The sequence below is a fragment of the Vigna radiata genome, unplaced genomic scaffold (assembly GCF_000741045.1).
Source record: "Vigna radiata var. radiata cultivar VC1973A unplaced genomic scaffold, Vradiata_ver6 scaffold_278, whole genome shotgun sequence".
Lineage (NCBI taxonomy): Eukaryota > Viridiplantae > Streptophyta > Magnoliopsida > Fabales > Fabaceae > Vigna > Vigna radiata.
In genome coordinates, this window is record NW_014543803.1 from 405,093 (window position 1) to 416,810 (window position 11,718).

Here is an 11,718-nt window from a genome sequence, read left to right on the forward strand (position 1 = left end):
TTGGGAGGGGAGAAGAAAAGTCGAAAATTTTGAAGGCGTAGACTTTTGAAATTAGGGAAAATAATGAAGTGTAAAATATAAAGAGAGAAGAAATATAAAAAAAAAATGGAAAGGAAAGAAAAAAGTTATTATAATCTGAAACCTCCTTAAGAAGGATTTAAAACCGCCACAGTTATTGGCATTTACACGGTTAAGCATAATCATTTCAAATCATGTCAATCTGCGGAGGTTTTTTATAACCTTCGAAAAAAACCCTCCGCTATATATCAATTTTTTTTGTAGTGAATGAGTTAAACGATAAAAGCATTAAGCAAAGGTAAGGAACCCAACAATTGATAAATCAAGTATATGCAAGCATATAAAATAAATAAGAATTTGGATATACGAGAGTTTCAAAAGATTACATTGTTCCCCAACAACAAAGGGTTTAGTTCACCATAATCATGATGAAACTAGATGAAGTACAATGGAAGAATGAAAGAATAAACCCTAGATTGAGTAGTTTGGAGCCTATGCATCCAAAGAACGACCTCCAAGGAGTGTAGAGCTGCTGTGGACGTTTCTCTCTACCAAAAGAATGTGTTTTGATTTGCACTAGGTCTATTTATAGACCAAAAAGATAACAGATAGATCACAAAATCCGCATTAATAAAAACAGACAACCGCCCAGGCACCTAAGTAAACCGCTCAGCGGTCAGTTTCGTCGCTGAGCAGTTTTGCCCTAATCGCCCTGGACGCTCAACGGTCCATTCTGGCAATCAGCGGTTCACTTGACCCTTCTTTTCATCCTTTTTCTTCCTCTTTCACGGGTCTAAGTCCACCTTACTTTACTTCTATCTTCTATTCACCTTAAAATCTTGCAAAACAATGCAAAAACAAGCATAATATCTCTAAAACCAACTTTTGACTCTCACATGACTTAACTAAGTGTTTTACTTGATTTTAAGCTCATTCTAAGTCACAAAGGTTGTGTTTTGATATCAAATTTAAGCATGAAAATAACGGTTTTTAGACCGTTATCAAGGGGTCAGTTTCTGAAGGCTAATGGGTCAACTGAAGGGGTTAGGTTTTGAAAGGACGTAATGAAATGCAGAATGCTTTGCCTTCAGACAATGAGTCGTTAATTGCTACATGTGAGCATAATGTCTTAGAGGATAAGTCTTAGACAGGTGTTCCTAGACGCTACATGATGCATGTGATAAACATGTTGAGTCAAGTCATTCATACAACGAGTTCATTCCCAATAGTGTTCTTAGATGAATCAATCTGTCTTCCACAAGAGGATTTGTAAAAGTGTTAGTAAACTAATCCTATGTGTTTATATACTGTAAATCCACAGTTTCCTTTTTGAATATGATCTTGTATGAAATGATGTTTGATCTTAATGTGTTTAGCATGAAAATGCAATATTTTATTTTTAGAAAGACTAATTGTAACATTATTATCACAAAAGATAGGAATGTTACTCTCATAGACGTCATAGTCTTTTAGTAGATTCTTAATCCTGAGAAGTTGAGAACAACAACTAGCAGTTGAGATATATTTCGCTTTAGTCGTTGAGAGACAAATTGTCCCTTTACAGATCTAGGTTCAATTGGTAGGTGACAATTGGTGCTTTATATCCATTAGCATCTCCAGAAAGCACTTAAAATAAACAGAACAAGGTAGTAAAAAATAATGAAGAAAAGGAATTGTATCATGAGAATGAAGTACATCAAATAATGCAAGATGGAAAATGAAATGGTAATGAGTAATGAGCGGTGAAGTGTGTTAAAAACAAAATGCTGAACATAACAACAAAATATGATATTTTGTTCATAAAATATTACTATTGTAAATGTTGTTTGCATAAATTGAAAGCGAATAGTTGTTGGCTTTAATAAAGAAAAAAATATTTTCACACATTTTTTTTACAACATTTTGACATAGCACATGCGTTATTTCTCAGTGGTTCATTATTTATTTGTTATTGTACTCACGTACTCTAAATTCATTGAGAAAATGACACATGCACTACGTAAAAATGTTATAAAAAATGTGTTAACATAAGTAAAAATGTAAAGTATATGCAAAGCATGGGAGTAAGGAAAATACGATGTAACAAACATTCAATATCGGACAATCTCCTAAAACATAAAATAGGAACAAAGATCGGACGATCTCCTAAAAATGTTGTTTATGTTAAAGCTGTGACAATTTTGAAATTATCAATAAATATTAAGTAATGACTTAGTTATAATTATCATCTATCCCACTACAGTACTACAGTTTATATTTCGATAGATGACGATTTTAATTGAATCATCGTCTAATGTGTTGAACAGGTGGAGAAAAACCAAAAATCAAATAAATATATAAAACTAAATCTAGATATATGAAGTTTATGAAGTTTAAGTACAAAATCATAGAAAAGGATTATAAAAAAAAGGAAGATATTTTAATAGTATTTTAACATAACACGCTGTTTCATATAATTTCTTTATTATTGTAGTTACATATTCTAAACCCAATGAAAAAAATAGATGTATATTATGTCAAAATATTATGAGAAAAATTTGTGTTAATCTATCATTAACATACGCAAAACTGTAGCTTACAACACTTACAAGTAACAGTTGGAATGAGAACTGACGCCTATAAGTACATATAGGTGATTGTTCCTTCTTACTATGAACAAATATAAACCAGTTGAAACCGTTGCGTAAAATATTTTTGTTAGACAATAGATTTTTAACTATCAATGAAATCCTCGTATAACCGTGTTTAAATTTATGCATATCATAACAAGATAGATGTATTACTTACAATTGATTTTAAGTAAAACTTCCCATTTGGTACTATTCTTTGCTACTAAATATTTTTAATTTTAAAAGTAAATAAGTTTATTTATTTAAAATATGACATTTGTTTTAGCAAGGCAAAAGAAACTCATAACAAAAATAACAATATCTGTTATTTAGACGAAATTAATGTTAAAGGTATCATGTTAGGCACCACTATTGCGATCTCTTTTAAGTGCAAAAGTAAAGTAAAGTTAAAAGTTAAAGTTCTCTTAAAATGTTGACACATACACTCTTATAGTTCAATATCGAATAATCAAATTTCAATTTCAATTACAATCTATGCACACATTTGTGATAGGTGGAGGACCTGAATTTAATTAGCATAATTTAAATTTTAGTAACTTTAACTATATAATTTCAATATCTATAGAAATAAAGTTGAAATTAAACCCTACATAAATAAAGCTAACTATGGGAGAGAAATCTTTACAAAAAAAATGCATATAAACAAAATTTTGTTCTACAACTCAAAAGGAAGGAGTAATTTCATCCATAGAGTTACGATTTAACTCTTCAGAAGACATTTTCTTATCAGAGTAACCTCTTTCCAAATAGAAAGCAGGTCTTTGAGGCAAGGTAACTATTAAACTTTCATTTGTTAACATTGATACAACATCAAACATCGTTGGTCGATCATTTGCATAGTGTGCTACGCATAAGAGACCCACTTGAATGCATCTTTTCACTTCATCAACATCAAATGACTCACTCAGTGATGGATCTACTAATTGGAGAGGCGCACCTTCTTTCCATAACTCCCATGCCTATCAATTTGAGATAAATTAGACAAAGGAGGATAATATTAAGAAAAAGGAACTCTTTTATCGTAATTTCACATACATGTCCTAGAAGATTAAGATGGAGATCAACATCATATAAGCTAGTGTTTCTTCTCCCACTAACAATTTCAAGCAGCAACACTCCAAAGCTGTAGACGTCAGATTTTGTAGAAAAAATTCCTTCCATGGCATATTCAGGAGACATGTAACCACTACAAGAAAAATTTATTCATAATATCACAAAAGCAAGCTTTATTTACGTATTCTTATGTTGGAAAGAAATAGTTTTGAAAGCTTACTAGGTTCCAATAATCCTACTAGTATTTGTCATGGACTCTTCCTGTGTAAACATTCTTGCCAATCCAAAATCAGAAATTTTTGGATTCATATTCTCATCAAGAAGTATGTTACTAGCTTTCAAGTCTCTATGAATTACTTTTAGTCTCGAGTACTTATGAAGATAAAGTAATCCTTGAGAGATTCCTCCTATTATATTGAAGCGTTTCTTCCAGTCCAAAACCTTGCCTTTGTCATAATCTTCTCAAGGAAAGGAAACATAAATATTCTGAAAATATATACTACAGATAAAGGTAATAAAGCAAACGGACTTTCTTAAGTTATACAGATCATGAAACATATTGCAAAATTAAGTTGAGAAATAATTCTCACCAAATAAATAGCAGTCCAAGCTTTTGTTTGACATGAACTCATAAATTAGAATCCTTTCCTCTTCATAAATACAATATCCAAGTAGTTGTACAAGATTCGTGTGCTGAAGTTCACATATAAGCAAGAGTTCATTTTTGAATTCTACTATTCCTTGTCCTGATGTTTTTGAAAGTCTTTTAATGGCAACTTCTTGACCAGAAGGAAGGATTCCCTAAAATGCCAACAAAAAGATTATCAGACCTTTAATAAAGAAACTTCTTAATAACACAAAAATCAATACTTGGTTTCATATCACCTTATAAACAGGTCCAAATCCTCCTTCACCTAATTTGTTTTCAGGAGAAAAGTCGTCTGTTGCCGACAATACTAATGTATAGTGAAACAGGTTTAGGTTTTGTATCATCTTGAATTCATCGTCAGAGGCTTTGACATCAAAGGATCTATTTGATGCCGCTAAATCTGCCATGTTATTCTCAGCCACCCCTTTTCTTTTTTTCTCTGTTTAGATTCAGATCAAATAAAGAAATTAAGTTCAATAAAGCATCTAGAACCATGTTTATTTCATATATATAACTAACCTTGAAGCAGACGTTTTCTTTTCTTTATGACAAGAGCAATTGCACATATTACTAAGAGAGCAGCTACTACTGAGACAACAGTTATCCATATCCACATTTTCTTACCTGCATGCAGCATTCAGCATTTACAAACACAAGTGACTAAAGTTAAATATTAGTTACTTTTTGTGGTTATTAAAATTTATAAACTAAATTAAAAGGGAAGTACTAGGAAGTTGTGAAATTGTATATGGTAAGCATACCTTTGTGATGGTTGCTGTTTACAAGTAAGTAAAATGTAGAGCCCCCACTAGCAAAATTTGTACCTTTGGTGAAGTTCGAGTGATAGAATACACAACCAGTTCCATCATCATCATTATAGTTTGTGAATCCAGCACAAGTGCAGTTTCTCCAGCACATATCCCGACAATCAGTTAGGCCATAACTCGAATTTGCTAGATTGGTTACCATGTCTTCATTGGGGTACCCTTCCCTTATGTCAAATACATCACCAGGATGCCTGCATAAGGGTATCTCCTCCCATTGTTTGCACCCTTCATCTGTGTTGTAGCCATAACACAAATCAGCCCTCGCAACATTATTATCGGCTCCATTCCGATTTATCAGTTGCCCAGTTTCTAAAAGCGCCCATCTTGTATGCTCTTCATTGAAAGTTGTTATTGAGAAGTAGCTTTCGTTTTCGTTTGAAACAATCATGTAATATGTGTCGTGCATGAATCCACCGTTTCCCAGATTCCCACTTGTCCAACACAATTTTCCTCTTCGCTTGATGGTCAATTCCTTTTCAGTGGGTTCCCATTCAAGTTCAAATGCCCCAACACTTGGTTTTTCAGAAGTCAACCACGAAACTAGCGACCATTTATGACCACTCTTGTGATTGACACCTAACTTCATTCCAGGGAACAAATTATCAGTAGGATAATCAAAACTTTGCCACAGCGTAGTGTTTGTTCCATTGGGGTGAAATTGTTGCAGAACAAAGTTGCCCGTATCCAACAAGGTGGCCACAGTATTTTCGGAAGGTTGTGGTGAAGAGTAAAGGATGATGGGTTCAATATCTTTGGATTCAATTTTCAGTTCACCAGAATGACTTAACAAGAGATTTGCATCCTTGTCAACAGGTTGATTTCTATTACCAACCCAAGCCGGCCAATACTCATATTTGGGGCCTATACCTGATATGATTAAGTAACAGCAGTTGTCAAGTGTTTGAAATCCAAGGCCATAACCGTTTTCAGAAAGAACCAGGGTGGTGGTATTCAGTTTTTCCCCAGGCTTCAAACTGTTCTTTTCGGAGGTAACGTGGATACAAGTGATCCACCCCCAGAAGCTTAAAGCAAGCACAAAATATTGAGATTTACAACTGACCATCTTCGGTTCTCGCCCGGCAATGTCACAATATGCACCGAATTGGTTCAACATATGGTGGTTGGCAATGACGAACTCGCTCGTGAGAAGCCGGAGCGTGAAAGGCGACCTCGCAAAAAGAGCCTTAGTGTCGCTGATCCGGCCCTCGTCGCACCAGTAGCGCCCCACGACGACTTCTGACAACAATGGAACAGGCTATCTCTCATGTCCAAAGCGGAAGAACATGCGTGAACGAATGCTTCAACATTTTGTCAGTTGTCTAATTCCCTGCGAACAAATTCAGATTTTTCGGCTTGATCAAACGTTTTGGAGCGGATTAGGTTTTTTTGTTACTTCTATATCTGATTATATCGTAGGAAGCGGCTCTAACATCTTCGACCGCGATACCACCTACGTGCACCGCCATGAGCACGAGATCTGCATCCTCATGCGCACTGTCACCAATATCAGCACCGTCACCAATGTCACCCTCCGCCAGGGACTAAGACGTTGTGTAGGAGGAAGGAGTTTTACAGGTGGATCCTTGGAAGATGAAAAATAACTTTGTATAGGAAGAAGGAGTCTCTTAAAATTACATTTAGATCTTATTAAATATAAATAAATAAAGCGACCGTGTAAAATATTTACAAACGACATACTATAGATGCAGAGTCACGTAATAAATGTTTCAAGAAGGAGCACAATAACAATCATCATTAAGTAATCCTTAATAAGTATATGGAAACTCTCTCATTCTAAACATTATCCAATCTTCATTTTTCTCTCTCTTTTTCTTCATCTTATATCATTGTGAAATCTTTGCATATAATTTATATGTCCATTAGTGAAAAAACATTATTTATCGTCACACGTTAGATGTCGGTTAAGGATAGGTGCAACGTATATTGATGACCAGTGGTATTTCTGTAAATAAGTTGGCAATATAGGCGTTCGTTAGGTCGATCACCGATGTCTATATAATTTTAGACGTCGCCGCTTCCAACCTAACGTCTATATTTCTAACAGTTAGGTGAAAAGTCATTTCCTTCAACCTTATAGACGTCGGTTAGTTGGGGCTCCGACGTCTATATGGCGAAAATTAATGCTGCTCACCTACCTAACAGACATATAGACGTCGGGTTCTTGCTAACTGACACCTATATGGCGAAAATTAATGTTATTCACCAACTTTTTGCCAGGCAAGTGAATAATCACTTTTTTCAGCCTTATAGACGTCGGATCTCGCCACATTGACGGGGGGCCGACGTCTATATGGCGAAAATTGATGTTATTCACCAACTTGTTAGACATATAGACATCAGGCTCATTCTAACCGATGCCTATATGTCTTCCAAGCAGGTGAATAGTCACTCTTTTCAGCTCTATAGACGTCGGATCCCGCCACATTGAAGTCTATATACAATTCTAGACGTCAATTGCCTTAGGTACCGACGTCTATAATCCTACCAGGTATGTGAAAAGTCATTCATTTCCGCCCATGAGACGTCTCATCCTGCCAAGCCGACGTCTATATACAACAGAAATATTAATTTTTAAATCGAATGGATGTCATATTAGTCAGGCGTCCGACGTATTTGCTATTTGAGACGTCGATTATGTGTACAACAGACGTCTAATTTCTTGTTAAATAGCACTGTGAACCAGCGGTTTGCGAACCAACACTTTGATCGTCTTTGCCTTTTCTCTCTGCTGCTCTGCATTTCCAGGTAAGTTTCCTCTCCTTTTAACTATTTAAAGTTCTTTTTACTCCGATTAAAGTAATCTTTGATGTATTATCTCTCATTTGAACCAATTAAAATGAGTTTTCGTTGTGTTTTGGTGTGGTTTTTTTGTTGTGTCTTTGTGTAGCATAATGCACCTTCTCCCCTTGCTAGTTTCCTCGTAAGGAAAACTTGCGTTTTTTGGATTTCTCATTGCATTTCAATCCAAGGACGAACTTGGGTGGTTGCCTTTATACATTCCGACCGTCAACGAAAAACTATACGGTGTATTCTCACCGTATTCTTTTTCATTGGCGGTCGGAATGGAGCTAGGCAACGACCCAAGTTTGTCTTTGGGTTGAAATGCCATGAGAAGTCCAAAAGACGCAACTTTTTCTTACGAAGAAACTAGCAAAGGAAGGAGGTGCTACTACGCTACCCCAAGACACGACAAAAACCGCACCAAAACACAATGATCACTTCATAGACGTAGGTTAATGTACAAACTGACGTCTATGATGTCCCAAAGACGTCGGTTAATGCAATGTTTGACGGCTTTATAGATGTCCCATGTGGTTAGCGCAATGACTGATGTCTTTGTAGACGTCGTTCTTTGAAATGAACTGACGTCTATGTCGACGTCGCACCTGCAAAAAACTGACATCCTATTAACGTCACCTGTATAGACGTCGATTCTGGTGATGACATTAAAAGTCCAAAATAACTGACGTCTAAAACCCTTTCTGCGCTAGTGGTCATTTAGTAGTTTAGGTATATCTATTGGTATTAAGGACAAGAAACTAACTATCAATAACCAAGAGACAAAAAAAAAAAAACAAGCTTATTAAAACTAATTTTATATCCATTATTTTCATGAAGTTTGATCTAATTTAACCCATTCAGTTAAAGAAAAAAGCATTTAAAGTTAGATTGGATGTACGGATAATTCCATTTTTTGTAAATCTAATCAGTACAACATTTATTGTCATTTCGTTTTTAAAATTTGTTTTCATACTTTTTTCGTAATGCATTGTTTGAAATCTTAAATAATTTTGTTTCTAGAAACCATTTTAAAAAATTGTAACAAATGAAGGTTTATTTAGAACAAATTAAACAAAAAATGATATAAAACTGTTTCACTTGAAAAACTATTTGGGTCAATAAATGAGAGAATATTTTGGATTTAAGTAAAAACTCTTAATAGATGAACAATGGCCATTAAAACAATAATATTTTTTTATTGGGACCAAAATGATAAAATAAATGATTGAGAATCAAAACTAATATATATATTAATGATAGAGTAGATTAAGAGAAAATGATAAAATAATAATAGAGTAAAATCAAGAAAAACAACTTTCCAACGTTCCACTAAGCATAGAGTAGATTAAGAGAAAACGAAGTAAAAAGAATTAATAATCATTATTGTACAAAAATATTTTTATACCCATTGAAAAGAAGGGTTTTTCATAGTTTTTAAATTGATACAGAAGAAGAGATATAAAAAGTATTCCACTTTTTATACTACTTCTGCAATTAATACAATTAATACAGAAAGTTTGCTATTAAAGGAATGTTTTGGACACACAAGTGGAAAAAGAGGTTTTCATAATGACTTATCATGACACGTGAAATTCATTTGTCATAATGCATTGATTAATGATAATTTCATAATAAAACTAATTAAGAGATATATAAAACTAATTAAGAGATATTATGACGTACCTTAAGAAAACTATCATAACAAGTGTAGCAGTGACATTTTCGTAATAAAAGTTATATGTAATATGAGAGGTAAAAACCACATATCATAGTAAGTTTGGGCGGGTTGGCAAAATTGATATTATGATGAAAACATATTGTGACAAGTTTTAAAATATCTACCATGACTCTACTATGATGGTTGATTCCTTACTTATCATAATAGGTGTAAATCCCTAACTTCATACCGTTGACGCCATGTAATATGATGGTTCTAGAGCATTGATCATGACACACATTACTACACCACAGGTATAATATTTTTATTATTAGTATTTCTATGTTAAATTTAACAATATTTTGTTGATAACTTTGAAATTCTTATCTTCAATTCACACGTCCTTTGAAGCAACCGATGCATGAGGCAGTCATAGCTGAAGATGATGAGACGACTGAAGCGGAAGATGATCCTCTAACAATGCTCATGACAAGATTATCCAGGTTCAATAAAGGATTAATACAAATATACTGGGATTTGAGAGTATTTGGTATCCTACCCATCTACCAGTATATATCACATTGAGTGATGCATTGGAGATCATTGGGGGAGACAAGATGTTGAATATTTCCATCCTTCAACTATGGTGCATGTAAGATAGTTAATTTGTCTTCCATATTAGTTTTATTTAGATTCCTAGTTTCTAACAACTTAACTTTGTTGTTTTAGGTACATGGACACAGTTATTGTAGACAAGGGTCGGTCTTCGATGTACGGATTTGTTGAACCTCAGACCATTCAAGCTTCTGGTAACACACTTGAAAGAGAACAAAATTATTTGCAAACATTGATGGTTGAGTCAAACAGAGACGTATACCTTGTGTCATACATTGATGTGTATGTGTTGTTTTATGTAAAAGATCATTAAAGTTTACTTAATTAGTTTAATAATTATTTATGATTCATGATAGGTCTCACTGGAGCTGATGGTCATCAGTCCTAGACAATGTAAAATTATATGGTTTTGTTCGCTGCACAGGAAGATGAAACCTGACTTGAGAAGCATGCTTCAAGGGTAAGTGTTTCTCCAAAAATGACTTTGAATTTCATGTTGCCTTAAATTTTTATGAAAAATGTAATTATATTAATATTACTTTGTATTTTCAATCTAAATAGAGGTTTTGGTAAATCCCGAGGTCAACTAGTTCAACTTTTGTATCCAAAGGTTGTAAGACATTTATAACTCTGATTCATTTTCTCTATTATTCAATGATCTACATTCTTGACTGTTTAGTTTGTCACTTTAGTGTAACAAGCAGCTAGATTCATATGGAAATGTGGCTTCTATGTGATGTCTTAGATTAAGACCATCATTCGAGCTTGCATTACAGATGACTGGAATGAGGTAATGATGCTTACCTTCAATACATTACAAATTAAATTCATCTTTCAACATATATGAAACCATAATCTTTCTTCATTTTGCAGCACCTCCAGAGTACATCTCCTATACCAGAGGACACAATTAGGCAGATAAGGCAGGAGTGGACAACTTATATTCTACAAAGATGGAGCTAGGAACACTTATATTTGTTGTTGAGCATTACTTATGTTTACTTTAAGTTTATATTTTGATAGTTTAAGTAGACCTTTCTTTATTTTAAACGTATATATATATATATATATATATATATATATATATATATATATATATATTAATATACTGTTCTGGGACAATTTTCTGTTTTTTAGGTGTGGTTTTATTGTAAAAATAAATTAATTTAAAAAAAAAATACCCAGTAGACGTTTGTTATTGCCATGCCCGACAATGGAGAAACAAACGTCCAATGAGTTACAGTGGACAAAACGTTCCAAGGCCTTTAGACGTCGGATATGGATACATCTGATGTCTATATAGACGTATGGTATACCCAGATCCGACGTCTATACAGACGTCCATTGTATACACATCCGACGTCTATATAGAGGTCGGGTATATCCAATTCGACGTATGATTAACGTCACCCGCAAAGACGTCGGACCTGGATCCGACGTTTAAAGCCCAAAATAACGACGTCTAAA

At 34.0% G+C, this 11,718-nt stretch overlaps 1 protein-coding gene across 1 annotated transcript; it reads right to left on the reverse strand.

Annotated features, from left to right (window-relative positions):
• Positions 1–3,262: 3,262 nt before the first annotated feature.
• Positions 3,263–6,692, reverse strand: LOC106754796 (G-type lectin S-receptor-like serine/threonine-protein kinase At1g67520). Its single transcript, XM_022778059.1, has 7 exons — positions 5,112–6,692; positions 4,870–4,974; positions 4,587–4,789; positions 4,292–4,502; positions 3,922–4,159; positions 3,684–3,834; positions 3,263–3,607 (listed from the first exon to the last, which is right to left on the reverse strand). The coding sequence occupies exons 1-7, from the start codon at positions 6,289–6,291 to the stop codon at positions 3,311–3,313; spliced, it is 2,385 nt and encodes a 794-aa protein (XP_022633780.1). The 5' UTR covers positions 6,292–6,692; the 3' UTR covers positions 3,263–3,310.
• Positions 6,693–11,718: the final 5,026 nt, after the last annotated feature.

Coding starts and splice junctions, on each gene's coding strand:
- LOC106754796 (XM_022778059.1), bottom strand. CDS start 6,291: ATGTTGAACCAATTCGGTGCATATTGTGACATTGCCGGGCGAGAACCG. Junction 4,975..5,111: donor AAACAGCAACCATCACAAAG/GTATGCTTACCA, acceptor TGCTGCATGCAG/GTAAGAAAATGTGGATATGG. Junction 4,160..4,291: donor CTTGGACTGCTATTTATTTG/GTGAGAATTATT, acceptor TTCCTTGAGAAG/ATTATGACAAAGGCAAGGTT.